Source organism: Protopterus annectens, chromosome 11.part0 (genome assembly GCF_019279795.1).
Source record: "Protopterus annectens isolate FY-2018-M chromosome 11.part0, PAN1.0, whole genome shotgun sequence".
Lineage (NCBI taxonomy): Eukaryota > Metazoa > Chordata > Ceratodontiformes > Protopteridae > Protopterus > Protopterus annectens.
Genome location: NC_056745.1, coordinates 848,535,050 through 848,561,890, shown reverse-complemented (window position 1 = coordinate 848,561,890; position 26,841 = coordinate 848,535,050). Strand labels below are relative to the sequence as shown.

The window sequence follows — 26,841 nt, the reverse complement described above, 5'->3', positions numbered from 1 at the left end:
GACTCAGTCATTGTCCATGCCGGTGTGAACGACCTGAGACGCACCTCCCTGGACTACATGAAAAGAGACATAGAGGAGCTCTCAGATTATGTAGCCCAGGCCGGTATGACCCTGACCCTGAGCAGTATCCTACCCTCACCAAGAATGATGCCACAATACAGAGACAAAATGATCAGCTTTAATAATTGGCTTAATTACTGGTGTCATTCTAAGGATCCAATGTCTGTCTGCCTGGGATGACATGCTTGACAAGCCACGCTGCTTCGCAAGGGACGGCTTGCACCTGTCACCCCTGGGCTTCCAGATATTGGCAAAGGCTCTTGCAACCCCCATAGTGCCTTTTTTAGGCAAGGCTCAAATGATAAACCTACCGCCCTAGAAAACAAAAATGGAGAAAACCTAAGGGTAATACTGCTCAATGCCAGAAGTCTAAACCTCAAGATGCATGCCCTCGAAGCCCTCCTCAGTATGGAGAACATCGATGTTTGTGCTGTGACTGAAACCTGGTTCAAGGCTCCTGAGAGCACCCCAGCACTATCAGGTTATACCTCATATCATGCGTTCCGACCCCAAAATCCGGACCGAACTACAAAAGGAGGGGGAGTATCCATATTCATAAAGGATTCCCACACCTCCAGGTTAGTGGCAACGCACGAAGCATCGGAGACCATCCAGGTGCAATTAACCATAGGTAAAACTGCCCTACTGTTTGTAACATGCTACAGACCACCTTCTCAAACTCAGGAAACCCACACAGCCTTCCTGAAGACACTGGAGAGTATAAATGTCTCTCCAAACACCATCATATTGGGTGACTTCAACTACCCAAACATAGACTGGGAACATTACTCAAGCCCCAACACCCTAGCCCAAAGGTTCCTTGAGTTCATAAACTCAAATGCTATGGAACAACTAGTCACCATTCCCACAAGAGGAGAAAATATACTAGACCTGATCATCACAAACATGGGGACAAAATGCTCCACACCCGAAGTATATCCCTCATTGGTGAGATCAGACCATAAATTAATCTCACTGGAGATCCACATCCCGCCACCACCCCCAGCAAAAAAGACCACAGTGAAGAACCTCTCAAAAGCAAACTTCACACTTCTTAAGACTGGAGTGGTATCCTTCAAGGCCCCTGAGCCAGTGGAAACCACAACCCACGCTGCTGAAACCCTTACAAATGCCTTCTACGAGCACCTCCAGGAATGTATGGATCAAGCAATCCCTAATAAAATCAAGACCTTTTCCACCAAAGGCAGGCGCCCGGTCTGGTGGACTCCAGCCATAAACAAACTCTACAACAAGAGGAGAAAGCTACTACATGACAGAGCAAAATCCCTAAATGGGAAGGCATCTCTGATCAATACTAGCAAAAACTACGATCACTCATAAAATCATCCAAGGCCAACTTTGAGAGAAAAATCGCTAATGACACAAAAGACAATCATAAAGCCTTCTTTAGCTATGTTAGAAACCTGGGTGGAAACTCCCAGATATGCTCAGAATTAGTCCAAAATGATAAAAAAATCACTCAACCCACAGACATTGCCAACATACTGGCAGACAGGTTCAGTGCAAATTTCTCCCTCCCCCAAAGGAGAAATATCTATCCCACCAGAGTCTAGCCTCCCAAACATCTCAGATGCCCAGGTGAGAGCTGCTCTCTCTAAAGCAAAAAACACAGCATCAATGGGACCGGATGGTGTCCCCGGCTGTGTGCTACACAATCTCAATGAGGAACTAAACCCACACATAAGGCTGCTGTTTAATCTTAGCCTTACTACAGGATACGTACCCAAAGAATGGCGTACGGCAACTGTGGCCCCACTCCACAAAGGCGGTGCTTCTACGGACCCTGGAAATTACCGCCCCATAAGCTTGACGAGCCTTGTCTGCAAAGCTATGGAGAGGATCATAATGGAACTCATAAATAAAGACATTGGGGACCTACAGACACTGGATCCTACCCAATTTGGTTTTGTCAAGGGCAGATCCTGCCTCTTGAACTTGGTCGACTTTTTCGAAACAGTCACTAAGGCCATTGATGAGGGTAAGGCAGTTCACACAGCCTACCTTGACCTAGCAAAAGCATTCGACACAATACCCCACTCGGGCATCATAGAAAAGCTCACCAGCTTAGATGTAAACCCATATGTCACAAGATGGGTTGCAAACTGGCTCAAGGACAGAACACACAGGGTTAGAGTTGCTGGTGCCATGTCAGACTCTAAGCCGGTCACGGCGGTGTCCCACAGGGCTCAGTCCTGGGCCCCCTCTTGTTCGGCATTTATTTTTCTGAAGTGCAGGCAAACATAGGGGATTGTGGCTGACAAAATTTGCAGATGACTGCAAACTGGGCACCATAATTGACACTCCATCAGACACAGACATCCTCCAGAAAGGTCTCATAGAAATGGATAACTGGTACCAGAGCCATGGCCTTAAGCTAAATGCCAAAAATGTATAGTCATACCCTTTGGGAAAAACAAGGTAACCCCTAATTACCACATAGGTGGTAATCCATTAAACACGGAAGAAGTTATCAGGGACCTGGGGACCCAAGTTGACAGTAACCTCTCTTTTGACACTCACATTGCCAAAGTGGTTAGGAAGACCTTCTACATTGCCCACCTGATCATGAAGGGATTCACATCCAGATCAGGAGAGGTCATTGTACCCCTGTACTCTTCACTTATCAGACCAATGATTGAGTACAACGCCCCATTCGGAATGTACCTTACCCGACACCTGCAGCAGTTGGAAAGACCCCAAAAGTTCCTCACCAAAAGGATAAAGGGGCTCAAACATATGTCATACGATGCCCGACTGAAAAACTCCAGCTCTATTCAGTCGCATACCGCCTGCTCAGAGGTGATCTGTGCCTGACATACAAGGCCATGTCCAACCCGGAATTAATGGACATGCTCCACCTCAAAAATCCAAATCCACCAGAGCCACGAGAGCAAGAGACTTAAACCTCAACACGGATATAAATAGGACGTGCTGGAGGGACAGATTCATCACCCAGAGACTCCCTACACTATGGAACAGAATCCCAGTCCATGTGAGGCAGAGCCCCTCACTGACTCTGTTCAAGAGAAATCTTGACGAGTGGATGGGAGATCGTAGGTTTACCCCGGGAATCATCTCTGTATCACTGCTGGACAGAGGCACAGCAAACTAATGGGTATAGTATTCTCATCCTAAGGGGTGGTGAAAGCCACACACACTCTGGCTAGGCTTATAAATGCCCTAGGGCAGATAGCCTAGTATGAACCTATGAACCTATGAACCTATATATATATATATATATATATATCTATATATATATATAGATATATATATATATGTATATATACATATCTTTATATATATATATATATATATATATATATATATATATATACATCTAACTTATTGGCCTGAATGCAGCACAGTGGTGCAGCTGTTAATGTTATGACCTCACAGCAAGAGGTTATCCAGTTCATTTCTAGGCTGTGGTGCCTTCTGTTTAAAGTCTGCATGTCCTCCTTGCATTCACATGGGTTTCCAATGTTATGCATCTGGAGTGTTTCTTCTTGCGTTTGTGTTGGTTTCCTCTGGATACTCTGTTTTCCTCCCACAATCTAAAACACATGCATCTGGAGTGTTTCTCCCAGGCCTCTGCTGAATTTAGACTCTGTCCTAGTTGGACTTTCCTGTCAACAAATGTTAAATAAATAAATAAATAATGCCTATCTGTCACTGGGGTAATATGCATACCTCTCATAATGTTTTCATACATTGATGATTGTGAAATAGCACTATGTTTAGTAGGAAATCATATACTTAATTTATTTACTACGGGACCTTTTTTTTACATTTATCTATATCTGTCTCTGTCTCTATCTCTCTCTATATACATACATACAATGCATGTATATGTACCCCCCCACACACACACACATAATCATGCCTATTTATCGCATTTATATATATATATATATATATATATATATATTTTTTTTTTTTTTTGTGTTTCCATTTAGATGGTTGTAGCTCAATACCAGACAGTAATCCAGTAGATCTTGTCTCCCTAAACAGACTGAAATGGCATATTCTAAAAATAGTAATAAATAAAACACAATCAGTTTTACCAAATGCACATACCATTTTATTACATTCATGGCTGGGCTCTCTTCAGTTTGCAGGAAAATTTAATCTTCAAACTTATTCACTTTCACTTAATCCCCTTTCAGCATGCCTGCTGCTGTAATACAGTTTTAGAGCTGTATGCTTGCTACCGTAAAACTTCATTTTCTGAATTACCTTTCAAAGGGTTAAACAAAAGAGTAAGAACGTCACACAGAGAAACCATTTAGTAAAAAGTACAAGAAACACCTAGCCAAGCTCGGGTTTTCACAGTGTGATATCTTAATCCTCCTGCAATAAAGGCACATGGGATATAAGCAAATGACCTCAGGATGACATCAAGTTTTTCAGCCATATGGCTTCTGGATGTCCATGTACCTTTCAAAGTTCCATTTAACTACTACTATTGGAGACTTCAAAACCAAGCACTACTGTAACAAGCTGAACATCTTCCAGAAGAAACCAGAAAAGTACTATTTTTGCAAGACTGTGTCATCTGCTTTTCTCTTATGTACTCAGTACATTACCTCGAAGATTCATAATGCCCTACCATGTTGCATTAAGGTCAGAAGTAAAACAGCCTACTAATGAGATGCTGTATTTTGTGATTCACAGACATGATAGCCATGATGAAAGACCTTATTTCTTACTGCATGCATATTAATATCACTTAACTACCATGATGTGTAGATCAGAACTTCCCACTGTAGTTTACTGCTGTGGCCATATTGTGTAGTAGAGGCATCCCTGTCCCCCTCACTCACTCTTCCTACATTCACGCGCACACACACACACACACACACACACACACACACACACACACACACACACACTCACACACACACTCACACACACACACACACACACGTGCATATTCAAACACACACACCATAATACCCTTATCTGTCCCTCTATTTGCAGTACAACCCAGATGTCTCCTTTCTGTCTCTCTTGACCATCATAGAAGGTCTCAGTCTCATGCCATATCCCTGGGTCCTTGCTGTATTCTGGTTCATCCCCCTGTTACTGTACTATTTTAAATATCATTGCAGCACATGAGTTTAAAGTAATCACAAGTGTCTACTCCTCTTCCCAACCCTCAATCTCCATACTGTTAAAAATGCCATTACTGCATAGGTTCATAGGTAGGTATTAGGCTATTGGCCCTAGGGCCTATATAAGCCTAGCCAAAAAGGTACCCTGGCTTTTGCCACCCAAGAAAATTATTTTCCTGTGCCCCTGTCAAGCAAAGCCACAGAAGTGATCCCCAGGGTGAATTTCCTATTTCCCATCCAATCATCATGATTTTTCTTGAAGAGTGCTAATGAGGAGCTCTGTTTGACATAGATAGGTAGTCTGTTCCAGAGTATGGGAAGTCTCTGCGACAGGAATCTATCCCTCCAGCATGTTCTTTTTATTGTGGTAACAAGGTTTAGATCCCTAGAGCATGTAGCTCGGAGGGATTGGGATTTCTTTAAGTGGAGCATGTCCAACAGCTCCGGGTTTGACATAGCTTTGTATGTTAGGCAGAGATCACCTCTGAGTAGGTGATATACAACAGAGTAAAGCTGGAGTTTTTTGAGACGATCTGTGTAGGGCATCTGTTTGAGGCCAGTAATCCTCTTTGGGAGGTATTTCTGCAGCCTTTCCAGTTGTTGTAGATCTCTTGTGAGGTACATACCAAAAGGGGCATTGTACTCTATGATGGGTCTAATGAGTTATGAGTAGAGCGGAACAATGACCACTTTTTTTTTTCTGGATGAGAAACCTTTTGTGATGAGGTGTGCCACATAGACTAATTTCCTGACCACTGTGGCGATGTGATTATCAAAGCAGAGATTACTGTCTACCTGTGTCCCAAGGTCTCTTATCACACTTTCAGTGTTAAGTAGACTACCGCCTATGTGGTAGTTCATGGGTACAGAGTTTTTACCAAAGGGGATCACAATGCACTTTTTGGCATTGAGCTTGAGGCCATGGCTTTGATACCAGGCATCTGTCTCAGTGAGGCCCTTTTGTAGGATGTCCACATCGTTAGGAGTTTTGATTATAGCTCCTAGTTTGGAGTCATCTACGAACTTAGTTAGCTAAAGACCTTCTGTGTTAGCCTGTACTTCAGAGAAGTAGATACCAAACAGGAGAGGACCCAGGAATGAACCCTGTGGTACTCCACTTGTTACTGGTCTGAAGTCAGATTTGGAGTCTGCTACTTTCACAGTGAGGGTTCTGTCAGTAAGCTAGTTGGCAACCCATCTTGTGACACAGGGATTTATAACTAGCTTAGTGCATTTATCTATAATTCCAGAGTGGGGTATGGTGTTGAAAGCCTTGGTGAGACTTAGATAGGTTGTGTGAACCAACTTACCCTCATCTGTGGCTTTGGTGAATGCTTCAAAGAAGTTTATCAGGTTTAGGAGACATGATCTGCCTTTTACAAACCCGAACTGTGTGGGGTCCAGAGTTTGGAGATTACCATTGTCTTTGTTTATGAGTTCCATGATGATACATTCCATGGCCTTGAAGACCAGGCTTGTCAGGCTAATGGGGGGTTCTGTCTTGGCTCCCCCTTTGTGGAGTGGGATAACTGTTGCAGTGCGTCATTCAAATGGGCACAAAACCTGACGTGAGGCTATGATTGAACGTGGTACTTAGGTGGGGTGCCAATTCATTCTGTAGTTCATGCAGCCTGGGATGTTGTCAAGTCCCATGGATGTTGTGTTCTTGGCTTTGGAGAGTGAAGTTTTTACCTGTGTAGCCGTGATTACAGGATCTTTGCATTCTTCCGTTATAGAGATGGGCCCTTTAAGGGGTGAGAGGGGAGTAAAGTTAGCACTGAACCTATCTGCCAGGATGCTGGCAATATCAATTGATTCTGTATATTTAGTGCCATTGTGCTGTAACTCAGAGCAGATCTGGGTGTTGTCATTGAGATTCTTAACATAGCTATAGAATGCTTTGTGGTTGTCTTTAGAATCAGTGGCAATTTTGTTTTCATAATTAGCTTTGGATGATTTTATGAGGGATCTCAGCTTCTTACTGAGGCTGACCAGGAAGTTCCTCCAATCATGGGATTTTAGTCTTTTTTGCAACAGTTTCTTTCTTCTGTTATAAAGTTTGTTTATGGCCGACCACCACCAGATTGGCTTCCTCTGTTAGGGATAGCATGATCCATGCACTCGTGTAAGTGCTTATAAAGTGCATTTGTGTAGGATTCAGCAGTCATACCTCTATTGTTCATCTGCACCCAACCCCCCCCCCCATTAGTGTTTCGGTCCGGGTTAGGTGGCCGAAAGGTGTGGTATGAACTATAGCCTGGTAATGTAGGGGTGCTCTCTGGAGCTTTAAACCAGGTCTCTTTGTTTAGCCTGGTGAGTGGAACATCAGTGTGCCTGACTATAGAGTCACCTATGACTAGAGTGTTGGGTACGTTATGCCTTATGGGCTGCAGTTGAGTGGCACACTGAGTTTATGGGCTATGTGTTATTTGGGTCATGTTGGGGGGGTGAAGCTTGCTTGCATTTTTGCTTTGGAGGTCTCAGTTGTTTGGGCAGATTTTTATTGAGAGCCTCCGTGAATGTAGGTGTGTGTATTCTGCTTCTATGTGTGTATTTTGGTGGTGTAGGTATTGAGGGACTATGTGATGAGTGTGGTGTGGTGCAAGTGTTTACCTTCTCCTCTTGACTGTCTAGTCCAGTCTTCGGTGAAGAGAGCTTTGATTCCAGTTTGGTTATATAAGTGCATCTCTCACAGGTTGTAGTGTTGGGTGGTAGGAGGAGAGGATTGTCTGTGTACATGAGACAATTGCTGACTTGCCCCAAGATGCCCAGATTCATCAGGTAGACAGGAGGAAACATTGCAAGCTGACCTTTAGACATGCCTGGATAGGTGCTTATTTAACAAGTATTAAAAACTGTTTTCCTCTAGGCAAGTGCGGAAGGTTGAGTGCTGTAGTAATTTGCAGCTTATTTAGTGCTTACAATGAGCTCTGAACAAGTGCTGAGCTCAAAGAAACAATCAATTGTTGGACTGCTACAGTGAAGTGTTAGCTTGTTGTAGTTGAAAGTACCACAAGTTGTAACTCCTACCACAATAACAATGTTTGCTAGTTGGATAATCAAGCTCTATCTAACACATCCTTACTCATTCATTAAAAACCTTTGCTAGCAAATGCCATTCATCCTTCTAGCAAATTGCAAATGCTCCCTGAATCTCAATTGTAACTGTCCTTGTTAATCTACGAATGACACTATCAGTTACTTTTGCTTGACAGTGGTGGTTAAAAATTTGGAAGCAGAATGCAGATGGCGTTTATTTACTTTTAAGACAGGAAAACTGTGGTTACAGTTTACTGCTCATTCTCTAGTCACTTCAAAGTGAATTTAAGGCTAGGCAATAAGAACAGGACAAAAATGGTTAGTATCCCATAAACAAATCCTCAATCCATTTCTAAAGCTAATATAGATGCCCTTACCAGATTGGTATGCCTTCTATGACAGCATTGTTCTGTGTTTGTAAATGTTCTCCTGACTCCTGCTTGCTACAGCACAACACCATGAGAGAAGTAAAACATGGAATTATGAACTTATGCCATATGTTTTCACGTCTGCCACGTGATATTCAATCATTATATAAGTGATTGCATTTCTAGTACAGAGCGCTGAATGACTAAATACTGAGAAATCAATATGCTGAAAACAAATCCTCAAAACTCAGAAAGATGAAAAATTTAACTGCAGTTATTTTTGCAGAGGTGCAAGACCCCCGTCCTACAATCTGTATGTACTAATTTCATGACTGCATTAAGTGGAAGAACGGGGAGAAGTCTCCCAAAACAAAAGAATCAGTGCTTGTGCATACTTAAAAACACAGTGAGAGTGACTTCTTATGGAAATCCCTGATTGTCATTATGTTACACACTATCTTAGTCTCAGGGGTACTGATGATTGGGGAATTTCATTACAGCTACCTGTAGATATACCGGTGACTAAAGATATACCAGAAAGAGAAACCCCTGCAATACTATATCATTAACCGGATTCCCGCTTACAAAACAGAAAAAGAAAAATGAATAAAAAAAATCTCTTTATTTAACAATCATAATAACAAATCATAAAACCGCTATAAAAAAAGTGAAATAAAAACAGGTCAAAAACATTTTGCAGGCTAGAAAATATATTAGCTTTTTTCTTCAAATACACTACTGCTTCTGAAATCTTCAGATGTGTCAAAACAAATTTACGAAGTCTTACTTTAGAACCTTTCAATGAGGACTTTAAGTCCTGAAAGGCAGAATGAAAGGTAGACTGAAAAATTAATAAAAGTACAGCTCTACCTATAAAAGTCTAATACCAGTGTGCTCTGGGGAAACTGCAGTGAAAATGGCTGCTACTTTCCTATCAATCACAATAAGAGGCAAGGGTATTGCTTGCCTGACTCTCAGGCCTAATGTAATTTGTTGCAATTCCACAAATCAGTACAGGAGCTTCATTTTAAAAGGTGAGATGCTGGGAAAATAAATGAGAGAAGTTGTAAGGTTGCAACTGACTGATGAAAGGTATAAACCAAAACTAGAAACTATCTAGGAATTACACAGTCTTGCAAATGGTTCTTTTCTGCTTATAACCAAGTAGAGATTTATTGATATTTCACCCTGTCTTTGGCTGAAAATAACATATATCCGACTAGGGTAATAAACATATAAAGCAGCCTAGTGGATGCAGCAGAAAAGTAACAATTCATTCTTTTCAAATTATTTCTTTCAGAAGCATATAAGCAAAATTATAAACAATTGGCTTTGACCATTTAGGAACATAATAGATCGTTTTGGTCATTTATGAATAACTTAGGGAAAAACTAAGAGCCTTTTAAACACTGTTTTGAGGTTAGTATTGTTATAAGCCAAGCCCACGGTTTATTATAAAGCAGACTCCGAATCAGATTCAGGTTATGTGGACATAAACAAAGACTACAGGGAAAACAGACAACACAGCCTGAATGGCATTAAATTCAAGGCTACTTGTAAAATGCTACAGTGCCCACCATAACCACTGTTATACCAGCTCATCCAGATTAAATGAACATTGGCAATCCCTAAACTACATACTAGTTAAATTATTACAATTCAAAGGAATTACTTACACATCCACAAGAATCAGCATGTCTTTTGGGGAGGCAGCACCCTGGATATACCTATAGAAATAAATAGAAATGTACATAAACATTCGAAAATGTACTATAGAAGTGCATATTTGTTTTTAAGAAACAGCTTCTGCTCCAGATGAAAGACTAAATGGAGCACAGTATACACAGGTTATAAAACTCAAGAAAAACTATCCATGCAGAGCAGATAAAGACTTTATCATTTATAACGTACATAACTGTAAAAGCTTATCTGTATACAACTTTGTGTGAGTATAGTACAAATTAAGTTTGCACTCAACAGATTTCTGTGATGTAATTAAAGAAGCCATGCTCAATTTCAAACACAGGCAGACAACATCCCTTTAAGTCTCGATAATGGTAGGGTGGGAGGTTGGCTGTTTCCCTTGCAAACAACAAGGTGCAGTGTTTGATTCTCACATCGGGTAATTGGTTAGGCTTAAAATGGCTCACAAGGACAGTTAGCCTAATACTAACCTATTAACCTATGACTTATCTGAAGTGACTAGTGTAATGCATACAATGAATGCACTTATTATCCATATGCAGTAATTTTAGCTGTGACTGAAACAAATGCATACATGAAAAGGATTAGCATTCATCAGTCTCTTTTAACTCTGTATACATTACAGCCAGAATTCCAAAAGAGGCCCAACTGCGAGCTGTAAGGCTATGGCAAAAAGGCCCTTTAATGCGATCATGGAAATAAGTGATTCAGAGACACATAAGTTTTGACAAGGAGAGATGTTATCAGCTAATGTGCATGTCTCTGAACTGCTTAGTAATTACTGGAACCACTAACAAGTACTTTGCTGTGGTAATCATTGACAGAAACCCATGTATCTCTTTGGCACAGGCACCCCACTTATTAATTTCCCTACACATGTAAATATATTAACACACACACACACATGCATGCATCTCCATTACTCTCAACTGTCCTGGTGTCACAGAGCAATCATGACTTCAAAAGTTAAACTGTTCTTTCCCTTCTTCAGTCATTACAGTCAGTGAATAATGCCAGACAGTGAATTTTTTTATTTCTAATTTTTCATTTGCAGCTTCTTGTTGCAAAATTTGTTGTTCTATTAATGATGTCAGTAATATTGAAAAAGTGTGCCTGGTATCTACTGCCACCTACTTTCATATTACAGTCAGGGCTCATTAGTCTCACACACACACACACACACACACACACACACACACACACACACACACACACACACACACACACAATCACTACACAAACACATGCAGACACTCTTCATGCTGGTGGCAGCCTTTCTGACTCACAGGGTATATCTGACTGTTAACTCTTACTATACATCAAAGATGCCTAGGTTACTTTTATCTGTTTTGTATTTTGTTGTACTTCACTGGTGTCCTTGTGATTTACATGGTGTTTTTGTTACTGTTGCATTTTTGTCTTGTCAGCAATGATCACTGTTGTCTCTTGGGGTTATTTGCTAGTAGATGCATTAGAATGCACAAGGAAACTGAGGACACACTAATAGTGCATACAGAAATAAAACATTAATTTATTTATTCATTCATTCATTCCCTTGTTGACTGCGGTAGAACATTGAGCCACATGGACAATTTTTAAGTTTAGCCTGGTGAGAACATAAATGCAAACATAGAAATCAAAATGCAGAACAACAGAGTTACAAATATGGAAAAGTACAGAAATCCAAGTAACGTAGTTAAAGGCTGTGTATTAATGAAGGATACAAAGTGAGAACTAACCGAGTAAAATGTCATATTCTTCAAAATGTATTTATGTCTGCTCTTTGATACAGAGGGATTTAGCCCTGAGTAAGATCTAGCCCAATTTGCTTTGATTAGCAGGCCCAGCACTGAAGAAGCTGATAAGAAGCGGGACAAGACTGAAGGAGCAACATGGGATTTGTTTCTTGATCCTGTCTCGTTTCACTGGTGTTTTAAAGTCACACCTAAGACCGTTTGGTGCTATAATGGGTGTAGGCTTGCATTTAAGAATACATATCTTTATTTTTAATTCTATTTTTAATTTATATTAGCTTTACTAATATGTAATTTATTTTATTTTGCTGTCCGTGCTGCATTGTGTTGCGTTTAATGCGTTCACTCTGTTTAAATGCGTTTTGTTGTATGCTTGTGCTGCATTTCTTGTAATGATATGTAGTTGCCTTATCCTGTGTAACTACTGACCCTTATTTCATTATATGCTTATGTGTAAATATTCTGGAGTGGTGCACTCAGATCTTAATTATTTCTTTTTATGTTAAAAAGTTTACTATTTTTACTCTCATATTTGCATGTTTACTAGTAGATGATAATCACGCAGATTGTCGACAGGTGTGTGAGATCGGCAATCTCTGGGTCTGGGGGACATGCACACCTTTAGTATATCAGGAAACTGCGACAATGAGAATGAAGGGTATTCCGATACTGTCACTGCTCACATTAAAAAGAAAAATCTAAGATGGCCTTACTGCTCAGATATTAACACTATAGGGTGGGATTATCGTACACCATGTTATGTGTGGGGAATAATGGACTCCTGCTTAAAGAAATCTTCTAATTCCCTAAAATGGCACTTGGACACCAATAATGGTCAGTCAGTGGCTAAATGCATGCATCCACTGACAGGCATTTGTTCTCTATCAGCTAAAAGTGAGAGGCGCAACTAGCCAAACTCCTCTACATCCAATGAACTTCACTTTTGTCTAAGGGCGTCCAAGTATTAAAAAGGAAATTTTCCTTCCCCACAGTATAATTAGACTTCTTTTATTTATTTATTTGTTTGTTTAATTTGTTTTATCAGTTTGTTTGTTTTTAGTTACCTGAGGTAGAGCACCAGTCTACATGGACCTTGTCAGATTTAACCTAGGAGCACTGTCTGAACAATTGACTTGAACAGTCACAGAGTAGACAATACAGAATGAAAACAAATCAAATCATAGACTCAGGAAGCAGCCTCACAGTTGTTAGAAGCATGGAGCCTTAAAACATTTATAGATTCATAGAAATGTCAAGACATTTAGTGTTATGACGAATTAAGCCTTGTTAGTAATGTTCTGCACTAACTGCCCTGTCAGACCACTAGATCTGTCATATCTACAAATTAGATTAAAAAAATAAACATAGTTTATATATTGACAAAACCTGTACAAACCTTGCAAATCTTGATATCTGTTTTGTTGCCACACTTTGGTTGTCAATGTAGATTCCAGGGTTGGGAATATGCCCCTTCCCTGGGCATTGTGCAGTCTCAGAGATGGTATATACATAAAAACATTTTTTTCAACTTCTAATTTTCATGCGGACAGGATTTCCCCTCATCCACATGTAGTTCACATTTAGTGCCACACATATTTCATATATTTCATTGTACTTCAAAGGTAGAATACACATTTAGAACTGAAGTTTTTGTGGGTGTAAGAAAGAGAGAATGCATACATGAATGAATCCCATTTCTGTGAATCACATATGGTCAAATTTAGTTTTATACGGCATAGGTAAGGAACAGTACAGGGAAAATTAATGTTTGAATGAATAGGTGGTGGTTGAGACGGTGTGAATGACTGAAGAGTAAGATTTAGGTGAGGGGATGGATTCAGTGTTGTGCATGTTTTGTGTTGTGTGTGTTCTTGTCCTTTTGTCTTGTGTAATGGTACTATTAGGGGAAACATTTTTAGTACTGCAATGTAATGTCAGGTTAGGGGCAAGGATAGGGTTAAGGGCAGGGATGGTTAGGGATAGGACACATGAGTAAGGTAGTGCAAGGCAGCTCATCTATAATTAGCAGAGAGTGTGGCAGAGTAGCTCTCCACATGCAGGTGTGCAGGGGGGCTTGGCCCTGCAAAGAACAATGTTATAGGAGTGTACTTAGTATGGTCGATGAAGCCAAATATAGGGAGAGACTTTCTTTTTCACTCAATCTCTCTATCTACATATAGTGTATAGATAGACACACACACACACGCAGTCACACATACATGCACATGTGCACACATGTGAAAATGCCACAAGAGTCAACAATTAAGTATATTCCAATATACTCCAGTCCTTTGAAGTTTGCATAAGCAATGGGATTGGTGGTGGTATCTCAGTCTTTGAAAGATAACATCTAAAAGCCATGAAAATAATTAAGGACTAGAAATTCCTCATATAGTAACTATTGTCAGTGGTACTGTTCACATCACAAAAAAGTAATGGAAACCACAGAAATAAATAATATGAAGATTTCCTGACTAACTTACTAATGTCTAAATTAATGAGAATCCATTTAGGGGATCTTAAATACTCATATTTATAGGGCTCATACTATGCCAGTTCAATAAATATGCTAAAAATCACTTTGTTTGTATGGGTATTCTTCTTTAAGAACACCTTCTGTATCCAGTCCCACACATCTGTTACATCTGTGTATGAATCATCACACAGACTGGGTGTGAAATGCCCCATTTAGGGACAGCAGGTGGTTAGTTATTTGCTCAGGCTCAAACCCTGTACCTTAGTTAAAGGAAATGAGCCTGATCCCTCTACCCCAACCACCAAGCTATTAAAAAAGTGAGTTTTAGGGGCATTTTAAGGATTTAAGTGTCAACTGCATTTTTCAAAGAATTGACTGCTAATTGCATTTACAAAGAATTGAGTTATATGTGGGGATTGTGAGTGTGAACGGAGGAGAACATTAGTGCTGCTCTTACTAAGTCTGTTTATAGTGTGCAAATGTTTTGTTTAGCAAATGGTATCACTATTGTGCTAAGGACTTTTAAAGCATTATTAGTAGCACATCAGGTAACATGCGTGCTTTTGATGCAGAGAGCTGTGGGTTCTACTCCACCACTATGTAGATGGATTGTTGATCCTGTGTTGTAATTTAAAGAGGGTAGGGTGTTGGAGTCCAGGGCACATCCTCCTTTGGATGAAATGCCTAGTAATTATGAACCTGTTGTCAATTTACCACCCATTCTCCACTGCAACATTACCAGCTTATCATTTTTTAATGAAACATAGGCAATTTATTCTTCAGGGGTAGCAGGCACTAAATTTGTAGATGAAACACTGAAATATAAAGTTGTTTTCTAACAACAACCTCTTCATTAGTTACAGATCTCTGTAATGTTGAATTATTCAGATGACTTTTACTTCTGCAGAGGTTGTGCATATTGACTGATATTAGTGGATTGTAATGAAATGTTTGACTGACCTTTTACGGTTGAAATGTTCTGAGCTGGACAGTTTTGGCATGATTGGTTCATACATTTTGTTTCATTGCTTACTGGAAAAATGTTCAAAACTACAATTTTAAAGCACACTCTAACAAGTAGTGCTGTATTATACAAGGAATATAATTTTATACAATCAGTAAGGTGAATAAACACATGCATGCATGCATGCTCCTAAACGTGTGCAAGCAGCCTATGATTTGAAAACAGCCCAAAGGTAAACTTTATCTGCCACTGGACAGATGCATTTACCTTGAATGGGTTTCAATGCTCTTTCAAAGAATGTGGGTTTCAAGTCTGTTTTCATTGTGAGACTGTATTGTTTTGTTTAGCAGATGTCTATCAGTGTTTGTGAAAGAAAATGTGAAATAAAACTTTTAAATTAAATCCAAATAATCATTGTAGAAGTAAAGAAGAAAACAGTATGCACATTGAGTGATTTCAGCAGTGTTTATGGTAATTGGGGAGAGATAGCCAAGTAATGGGACACTGGAATGGCTGCGGAGGGTTGTGTATGGGGAGTCCCCGACCTATTATCCTGCCTAGGGCACCATTTGACCATTATTTGGCTCTGTAATCAATGTCAGCATGGGACAAATTATATCCCTGCCCTCAGCGCACCTCTGTTCATATTTCTGTCTGTTCAAAAGCTTTACTGTGTGTGATTAGTGGCTTTGTTAACACCTTTTCTTTCTGAGTATGTATGACATATCAGTTGAACAAAATGTATTCTACAGAAATAAAAATTGATTTTACCCCATTTTTTTTCCTTTGGATGCATTCACATTACTTGAGCATCTCGTAACTCACATCAGTTTTATCCATTTTGCTGTTAAATTGGATCATAGCATTTACTAGACTTTTGGACAGCCATCGCACTCCATATCAGACATTACTGCTCACATCGATGTGTGGTGATTAGCATGGACATGGTCTCCATTTGACCCTAACTATCCATATTTATAACTCTCATTTGCTGCTAGACCGTGTGCAAAAAGCATGATGATGTGACCAAAAGCAGAGGTGCTGATCTGTGGTCATAATCCTATCTGTACCATGTGTACAGAGTGAGAAAAATCTATTCTCATTTAATAGAGATGGACAACATGCACTCAGCCAGTATAGAAGTGGGCCATACATATATGAAAACTCTCTTACAGGAAAGAAACCAGTCATCTACAGTCTCCATTCTGGTTAGCCTTGCCATGAGCTGCTGTTCCTCACAGCTAAGAAAACTGCCTACTGTGGGATCACATTTTTTCAGAGTTATAAAGACTTGCCGCAATGCACATCTAGGGGTTGGGACTGACCATCTAATACTAGATTACTCTTCCTGGGAGGAGGAAAGCAGCTCAATGCTGCAAAACAGGTATAGGACTTGTCAGATGTTGCACATGTATGGAAGTGTACATGTTAGTATTGCTGCAGCAACAATAAGGTGTGCACAAGGTTGCCACGGTTAGGAGGTAATGTCACATGCCTTGGCAGCAATATTTCATTTCTGGTCTGTCATCTCAACATCAGAAGCCTAAACAACAAGATCCATAGCCTAAATGGACTCATAGCTGTTCACTCCCCTGATATCCTCTGCCTCACAGAAACCTGGCTAAAACCAATAACCAAAGATAATGAAATAATCCCCCCACAGTACAACATCCTTAGACTGGACCGGCTCTCCAGGAAAGGTGGTGGGGGTAGCTGTACTATACAAGTCTACTCTAACAATAACAATTGACACCCAACAGCCACCCCAGTTTGGCAATGCAGAAATTCTCATCACCAAACTAATAATAAACAAAAATAAATGCAGATACATTGTCTGCATTTATATTCCACATAGCAAGAATGATAATACTCCAGGGGTGGCTCATGCTATTGGACTGCAGGACTGCAGCCCTCCCACCTAGAAACAAATTAAATAAAAATTGTGAAACATAAAATTAAAAAAAAAAGCTTTTTTGCGAGTACCGGACTTCTGTGCATGCGCAGACACACTCAGACTGCCCCACAGATTCCCAGGAATCTGTGCGAACTCTGACTGCCTGAGTCAGTAGTCCAGATACAAGGAAGGTATTTTCTGCCCCGCAGATGCTCAGGAATCTGTGCGGTAGATGATGACCGCACAGAACAGAGGAGTTCCGGACTGCTTGATCCACAGACAGAACCAATCAGGAGACAGGTAAGTTGACTTTGAAGCATTGCAGTCGAGCACGGGTTTCCAGACAATGATGGAGTGGCTTGCATGGAAGCATTGAAGTCAGTCAAGTGCGTTCTGGACAATGGAGCTTTGCTGCTTCAATCAGGAGAGAGGTAAGGGTGTTTTTTGCTGCTTCAATTAGGAAGTGTGTGTGTGTGTCTGTGTGTGTGTGATGCCCCTGTTAACACATAGTGGTGGGTAGAAGTACTCAGGCTTGAACCCTGTACCTTGGATGCAGGTGGCAAGGACCTGAATTCCCTACCCACCACTGTCTGTACAATATTGCAGATTTTTGCCTCATATTTGTTCTGTTCCTCATAAAATCTGTGGTTTCTGTATCTTCAGTTGTCCTTGCAAAGGTTTGTAGTGCAGTGGTGCACTGGTAGCATTGTTGCCTGATAGCTACAGGTTCTCTGGTTTTATTCTTGGCTGGGGTGCCTTCTGTGTGGAGTCTGCATGTCTTCCCATCCCTTACAAAGATGTTTCTGGAGTGTTTCTCCCTGCTCTGCTGAAAATTGGCTTTGTTTTGTTCCAAGTCAGACTAGTTTCCTGGTTAACAAATGTTTAAAAATAACAGGCATTTGAATTTCAGACTTCATATTCTTCAGAAAGTACATGGTAAAACAACCTTTTATTCTAGCAATTGTCAAAGTTTATAACATGGATATTTGAAATTTGCCCATATTTTTGGGACTGTATTCTCCCATTATTGGCCTTGTCCAGATATTTTGTGCTAAGGCTGAGAGCTATGGTGAGAACTGAATTCACTGAATGTTTGGGCTGTTTTCCCCCCATTACTGGCTATGTCCACATGTTTTTTGCTAAGAGGCTGAAAGCTACGGTGAGAACTGAATTCACTGAATATGTTTGGCAGCTGTATTCCCACATTATTGGCTTTTTCAGATGTTTTTTTACTAAGAGGTTGACAGCTATGGTGCGAACTGAATTCACTAAATGGTAGCCATTTAAGTTTGTCTTCCTCTGTTTCAGCTGATTTGGCATAGTGGTATGTTTCTCTGACTGTTTTGCACAGGGTCCCCTGGGTTCAAGACATAGCAGTGAAATGTATGGTGGTAACACAGCGTTTTATTCTAGCAACTTTCCAACATTATACAAACAATGTTTAAAATATGTCCCTGGTGTTTGGCCTTTTGTCTCCCCCCCCCCTTTTTCCAGATTTATTGTGCTGCAAAGTTCAGAAATACAGCTGAGTGTCGAGTAGATTTTACATGGAGCTGAGAGCTGCAGGGGAACAAAAGTTTAGTGCTGCTTATGCTACGTATGCTTGCATTGTTAATAGTACAACAGGTAGTGTACTTGCTTTTGATGCAGAAGGCTGTGGGGTCTACTCCCACAGTAGGTAGATGCATTGCTGATACTGTACTGTGTTGTAAAGGGGGTGGATGCTGCAGTCCTTTTTAGCAAAGATACCTAGTAACTATGAACCTGTTATCAGTTTGCCATCCATTCCCTATTGCGGTATTACTAGCTTATCATTTTTTTAATGCATGCAACATAGGCACTTTATTCTTCAAGGGCAACAGGCACTTTATTTGTAGATGAAACAATGACATATAAAGTTCTTTGCTAGCAACAAACTCTTTATTAGTTACAGATTTCTTTAATGTGGATTTTACTACTTCAGAGATTGTGCATATTTACTGATACTGGTGGACTGTAGAAGTTTGAGTAGACTTTTATGATGGAAATGTTCTGAACTGGGCAATTTTGTCATTACTGGTGCATGCATTTTGTTTCATTGTTTACTGGAAAAATGTTCAAAACAATAAATTTAAAATGCCCTCTAACAACTGTACTGTATTGCACAAGGAATATAATGTAATACAGTCAGGAAGGTGTATCAAAGAGCATGTGTATGTTTCATGTTCAAGGGGCCTATGATTTTGAAAACCGCCCAAAGTTAATCTTTATCTGCCACTGGCAAAATGTATTTTCTTTGAATGTGGGTTTCAATGCTGTTTCAATGCATTTGAGTTTCAAGGGCAGAGAAGTTTTAATGCTAAGTTTATTTTCATTGTGAGACTGCATTGCTTTGTTTAACAGATATCTATTAGGGTTTGTGCTGTAAAATGCAAAATAAAACTTTCAAATCTAAATCATCACAGAAGTAAAGCAGTATGCACATTACAGTGTTTATGGTAAATGGGGCAAAATAATCAAGGAATGGGACATTGGAATGGCTGCAGGGGGGACGTTCCATTCGACCATGATTTTGTGAGGGAGGGAAGGGTAGCAAACTCAGACAGCCCTGGTTGAACTATACCTCTCAGTTGTCCATAGTTTTGCAGAATGAATAGATATTTGCTTCTTATTTGTGGTTTGTTCCTCATAAAATTTGTGGTTTTCTAGCAAATCATTTAGGAATGAAGTCACTAAATGACAGACGTTGAGTTTCAGACATCATAACCTTCAGAAAAATGCATGCTAATGCAAGACCTGTTCTATCGACTGTCTTAAGTTTATACAAGAGCAAATTTTAGTAGTGTTTGTATGTTCCCCCAATATATTTGGCCTTGTCCAGATTTCCTGCATTAAGAGGTACGTGCAAATTGCTTTGTAGAATTAGGAATATCCAAACCTCTCAATTGTCCCCAATTTTAGCTCAATATGTTGCTCTCCCCTAATAATTCCTCCTCAAAATGGCAATTTTGGAAGAAAACGTGGAGGGTTTACAAGTATATATAACTGTAATGATCAGAGTTATAGATTACTTTTATTTCAGAAATGCATGTAGATGCTCTTATTTTGTTAGCTGCTCAAGTTAACAGTGTTAACATTAAAAAGTTGTCCCGTTTTTTTGACAGGTTCCCAGCTGTATTGTATGGCAACTTTATATCTTTGCATCACATTTTTGGTCTGTTTTTCATAAAAGTGTGGTTTTCTGGCAAATTAGTGGCAAGTCATTAAAGATTGAAGTTAGAAAATAATGGCAGACATTTCAGTTTCAGATTTCATACCCTTCAGAAAATTCGTACTAATGCAAGACCTACTACTGTTCTATTATCTAAGTTAAGAAGAGCAATATTTAAAAATTGTCCTTATTTTTGGGCCTGTGTCCCACTTCTAGTTCTGTGTATGGCTTTGTCCAGATTTCTTGCTCTGAATTTGAGAGGTATGAGTGTCAGAGCCATCACCGTCAGCCAGAGACATTTCAAATTGTGACATACTTGTTGCACCCCACTCCCCATTGTAGTGGCTCTGGATGTGTCCAAGGAAGGCAAGGAGCAGTTATGCAGTGTAAGTGTGCAGAGTATTCCCCCATCCAAGGTAGACCACAAGTACGACCATGGCTTTTCATCTGTCCTTGATTTTGCAGAATGTTCTGGTTTTCTGTCATATTTTTATACTGTTGATTTATACTTATTATTATTCAGGAAATGCATGCTGTCACAGTGCCCTGTTGCTCTGTTTAAGTAGCAATGATTTAATGACCATCAGGTAAGCTTGTCGGAGATTGTAAGATGTAAAGTATGCTTTAATAAGCATACTGTTAAAGAATTACCAGCATTGAAAGCCTTTTCGTTGTTGCCATGCAGAGAATATTTACATAACTAGATAATGTATAAGCATTGGGTATTGAAATGCATATGACAGTATTTGTAATAAAAGGACAGGATTACAGTATTTTCAGAAGCTCATTACATTTGTTGGAGACTTGCAGTCATCTTTTGTTGGAGACTTGCAGTCATCTGTGCAGGCTTTACCCGTAAACTAAACAGAATGCCAATCTATCATGTGTGGTCCATAACTTGTGCAGGAATCTGTTAAACAATTTATCTTGAGCTTGTTTCTTGTTTGCTGTTCATTTTTTACTTTGATCATGTCTTCCCCATGAAACAAGTAGATAGTTGTGTCAGCCAGCAAGTCTTTTAGATAAGAAACGTTTTTACAAGTGGGGGTATCACAGAGATTGCTACTTTCAGCATGTTACTTGGTAATTTTATAAAGCTGAATATAAATTATAATTAGAACTGCAGTGCAAGGAGTAGTGGTTTGAGGTGAGTGCTGCTTGTTTTTTTATACTTGATTTTGACTGGCATTCAAGTAATGTATTTAAAAAGTAATTTATTTTTTCATGCTTCACAACCTGTTTCCATCTGGATATTAAGTAAGTTGTCATGTAGCCAATGCATTGAAATATTTTTTTTCTTCTACACTTCATTTTGTCTTGATTGGACTCTCGTAATGACTGTTTGGCACCCAGGGCAGTGTATTTAATTAAAGTTCCAGTTGTGGTTTTGAGCATAGCTCCACCCCTTTCTAGTTAACCACACCCATCCCATTGGCCACACCCAATCAGCTGTCTCCTGCAGCCCTCCTTTAATTTGAAGTCACCAGCCGCCACTGTAATGCTCTATAAAATATTTTCCATTAACTAGCTTCTAACTATCCCCAGGAAACCATTGTCTTGGGGGACTTTAACATTGATCGGAACACCTGTTCCTCTGAAACTCCCTCCACCCATTTAAACCTCCACGGGTTTAATCAGATCATTTCCACCCCCACCAGATTTAGCAAAAATAGAGTCAAAGATAGTATCCTCGATTTGATACATATTAACAGCCACCCCCAAAAGTACAAGTCAGGTACATTACCCAGTGATCTAAGTAATCACTGCCTTACCTATATTATTAGGCTCAAAGCTGACATTCCCAACCAGCCCACCTACAAAACTATACGAAACATCAGGAACTTTAACCTTGACAACTTCCAAAAAGAACTCAAAGCATGTAGTTGGAATGTCTTGAAATGACTCCCATTACAAGAAGCAGTTGAGTACTTCAGTACCAAATTTCTGGCTATCCTTAACCACCATGCTCCTACCAGTACCATCCATGTAAAAGCCACAGTTGCACTGTGGCTATCTAAAGAAACAATGCCTAGGCCAGGTGGAATATTACCAAAGCCCCTATGGACCAAGTATGATACCGGCAGCTAAGGAACCAGACCAAAAAATCTGTCATTCTAAACAAAATAAATCACTACACTCTCCTGCAACAAAAATATCAACTAAATCCTCAAAAGTTTTTGTCTGGTATTAACAATCTTCTCCACCCAGGCTGTTCTGCTACTCCTACCCCATCAGCTGCCTTTGATAAATCCCCTGTTGAAATTGCAATCAGCTTCATCTCCTTCTTTATTGAAACTATCCAGTCTCTAGCTACCCATCTCACTCCATCGGAGACAAACACCAGCTCTGGCACATCTAGCCCTGATCCACCCAGCACCCAACACACCTTTACCTTTCAAACCATACCTACCAACCTGATCCGGACCTTACTCACAAAGTTAAAACCTACTACACTAGCTGCCGACCACCTCCTAACTGAATATCTTCAAAAAGCAGCTGATGCCATAGCACTTCCTATTTCTATTCTGATCAACAGATCCATCTCAGAAGGATCCATCCCAGCAATATGGAAAATATCACGTTATACCTCTCCATAAAGGAGGAAGTTCCACAGAATTATCTAACTTTAGACCTATAGCCATTCTTTCACTACTAGCTAAAATCATGGAAAGTTGCATACACAAAGAAATCATTCACTTTCTTATTCAAAACGGAAAGCTTGCCGACTCTCAGCACAGCTTTAGGCCATTCCACAGTATCACCACGGCTCTTCTATATATCTCTAATGTCATCAGTCTTCATCGCAACAACAACAAACTATCTTCAGCACTCTTCCTAGATCTCTCAAAAGCTTTCAATATGGCCAACCATCAGCTACTGCTCAATACCCTACAAACTATCAGTTTAGACCAACACACAATGCAATGGTTTCACTCCTACCTAAATGTTAGACAGCAGGCTGTCTTCTGGCAGAGCAAGCTGTCATCCCAGCTTCCTCTAATCCTAGGTGTCCCACAAGGGTCCATACTAGGTCCCCTTCTTTTCTCTATCTTTATCAATGATCTGCACACCACCATCCCAGGAGCTACCTGCATCCAATATGCAGATGACTAAATGCTAATATGCTTTGCCTCCTCTCCTACACAACTTCTAACCCTCACCCAGACCACTTTCAGCATGGTAGAAACATGGCTAGCTAATTGCTGCCTGCTTCTAAATCCTAACAAAACCAAGCTACTACTTTTCTCCCCTAACCATAGAATTCCTCCTCCTTCCTTCAACATCAAATCTAGTAATGACACCATTATCTCCCCTGATGACCATACAAAGCTTCTAGGCGTAACCTTTCCTCACCCACCTAGCTAGGGTAGCTATCACAAGATCATACCTCCTCTCTACCCCTATGTATGCTTCCCCTGTACTCACCAACCTATCCACAACTGATCTCAAATTATCAGGATGTTACAATCATGTAGCCAGATTCACTACAGGCATGGCTTTTAGGACCCACCATTGCCAGAACCTCAAAGAACTGGGATGGCTAGAGTATCCTACTCTTTTACAGTTCAACCAGCTTATAGTAGTGCATAAAATACTCCATCAACCTGATAACACCCCTGCCCTCAGAAATATTCTCACCCCTCCTAGTGCCCCCACGCTCAGCTGATAAACTAATGATACTGACCCAAAAATCCAACAACTCTGCAGGCGATGCTCTATTTGCTAACTCAACTGGTAAAATCTGGAATTTACTCCCTACTACCATTACCAAGGAATCCTCACTACCCCTATTTAAAAGAGAACTCAAAAAATACCTCACATCTCATTGGCTGTGCTCTTGTTCTAAACCTAACAACTTCACTAATACATGTCTTGCTACTTAACCTGCTGTTTAACTAAGTATCTATGCTTCATTGAATGTCTAAGTATTGTGCATTATGAGATCTGATTGTATTCTATGTTCACATTTTCTGATATGTCTTTGCCAATCAGATGTAATTCTGCACATTGTGTATATTGATATCTGCCTGTATTCTTTGTCTATATTTTTCTAAACATGTCTGCCTGAGTTTGATATGTACTGTCTCTTTTTTTTTGTATATGGAGCTTTTCTCCCCGGGCATCTGCTGAAAATGGACATATATCCAGTTGGACTATCGCGGTCAACAAATGTAAAATAAATAAATAAATAATAAAAATGATGATATTTCAGTGTCCTTGATCTCCTCATTAACCACAGATGCAGGTCAAGTTGAGCCCAGGGTAACCTAAGACAGGCCCAATAAACCTAGTGAATGAGGAGAGGAGATGGTGGCAGCTACGACAGGCCCAATAAACCTAGTGAATGAGGACAGAAGATGGTGGCAGCTAAGACAGGCCCGATAAACCTAGTGAATGAGGAGAGGAGACGGTGGCAGCTAAGACAGGCCCAATAAACCTAGTGAATGAGGAGAGGAGATGGTGGCAGCTAAGACAGGCCCAATAAACCTAGTGAATGAGGAGAGAAGATGGTGGCAGCTAAGACAGGCCCAATAAACCTAGTGAATGAGGATAGGAGATGGTGACAGCTGCAGAAAAGCAGAGAAAACAAAAAAAATACTGCCAACTGGAAAATGTCTCTGTTTCTATCATTTAATCCATCTACAAAGAAAAAAAGCACTAAACACATCCCTTTTTTCATGTTTTGAACACAAATTCAATTCAGTTTTGCTTGAATAAGGCTAGAGATGAACTTTGTTTTACATGGATAAGGAGTGTGTTCCAGAGCAGTGGTATCCTCTGCAAGCTATACCTTTCCCTACAAACCATTTTGTGCATGCTGCAGAAGAGGTATAGGTCCCTAGACTGAATATTTCTTATGCCATTTGACTTGCTGATGTGCAGTAAATCCATCATTATTGAGGTGGAGGATGCAATAGTGTAGCTAAGGTGAGGTGCGAGGGGCAAATGCCTTTGCTGCAAAATGTTGGGGGGGTGATCAGCCAATCTTGATTGCTAATGTAATACCAGCTTGCTACAGTTTAAAAGTTTTAAAAAAAATCACTTTTTCTTCAAGCTAAAATCTGAGCCCTGTATCTCTCCATGTAGGCAGGATAGAAGATTTAGCAACAGTTTGCTACAGTGTGTAGAAGAAATTTCTTTTTTTTTTTTTTTTTTTTTGAGTGCCTTGTGTTCAATGCAGGCAGGACATAAACTGTAGCAACAGTTTATAACAAGAAGATTTTTTTTTTTTAATAAAATGTAGGAGGTTTAGGGGCAAGGCACAGAAACAGGACATGAATGGCTAGGCAGGAGGGGATGGGGGTGTTGTGCACTTGACCACGTGATTGGTGTGCCAGTAGAAGGAACTTCCTCTTCAATGAAATAGCTGGAGGGATGTGGATCTGTAATAAGTAATTAATATATATATATATATATATATATATATATATATATATATATATATATATATATATGTATATATATATATACATGTTTATATATATACATGTTTATATATATATATATATATATATATATATATATATATATATATATATATATATATAGATATTTTTTTTTTTTTTTTGTTCTTCACTTGAAAAGCTGAGGAGGTGGGCCACAGGTTCATGCTACTGGTCTGGCACATGATGCTAATTGAGCCACCTAAGCTTCTGGGAGGATGCCTTGTATGACAGACTGTCACTCATCATGTCAGGATAAAACAGATGAACATTTGTGAGTTCGGTTCAAGCAGCTGTATTACACACAAACACATCAGGAATGAGGCTTTGTAACTTAAACTTAAACCAACTTATAAACAGACTGACTACCACACTCATACATATTAATACTCTGGTTGTTCACTCAAGGCACTACTGCCTGTACGTGCTCAATATTTATATGCAAGTGCTTACATCTGGAAATGCTTCTTAAAGGCACATACACATGCTCTGATCTATATCCTCCCTCTTTGAGAAATGATCCATATACGAAATTACAGTATTCAATGACATGCAATTTACAGAAATGATCTTTGGACGTGCAGTTATACAGAACTAATTCTTTGACATGCAATCATGCAAAATTAGACGCATATAAAAGAATCATGTCTAGGTTGCTGTGTATTTTACACTAGGTCTGGAAATACAACTTGATTGTGTAACATAAAAGAATTGGATCTAGCAATGGGGACTTCAAGGACTGTTCGACTATGGGGACAACTGGGACATCATCAGGGATGGGAATGGATACTGAGACATGTACGGTATGAACAT

General features: G+C 39.9%; 1 protein-coding gene across 4 annotated transcripts in view; it reads right to left on the bottom strand.

The window, feature by feature from the left end:
- CACNA2D1 (calcium voltage-gated channel auxiliary subunit alpha2delta 1) overlaps positions 1-26,841 on the bottom strand; it is a 3,475,830-nt gene that overhangs the window by 1,106,437 nt on the left and 2,342,552 nt on the right. For all 4 annotated transcript variants that reach the window (XM_044088264.1, XM_044088265.1, XM_044088266.1 and 1 more), the window contains exon 9: positions 10,279-10,329. In XM_044088264.1, coding sequence (XP_043944199.1) covers positions 10,279-10,329 — 51 coding nt within the window. The remainder of the gene's footprint in view (positions 1-10,278; positions 10,330-26,841) is intronic.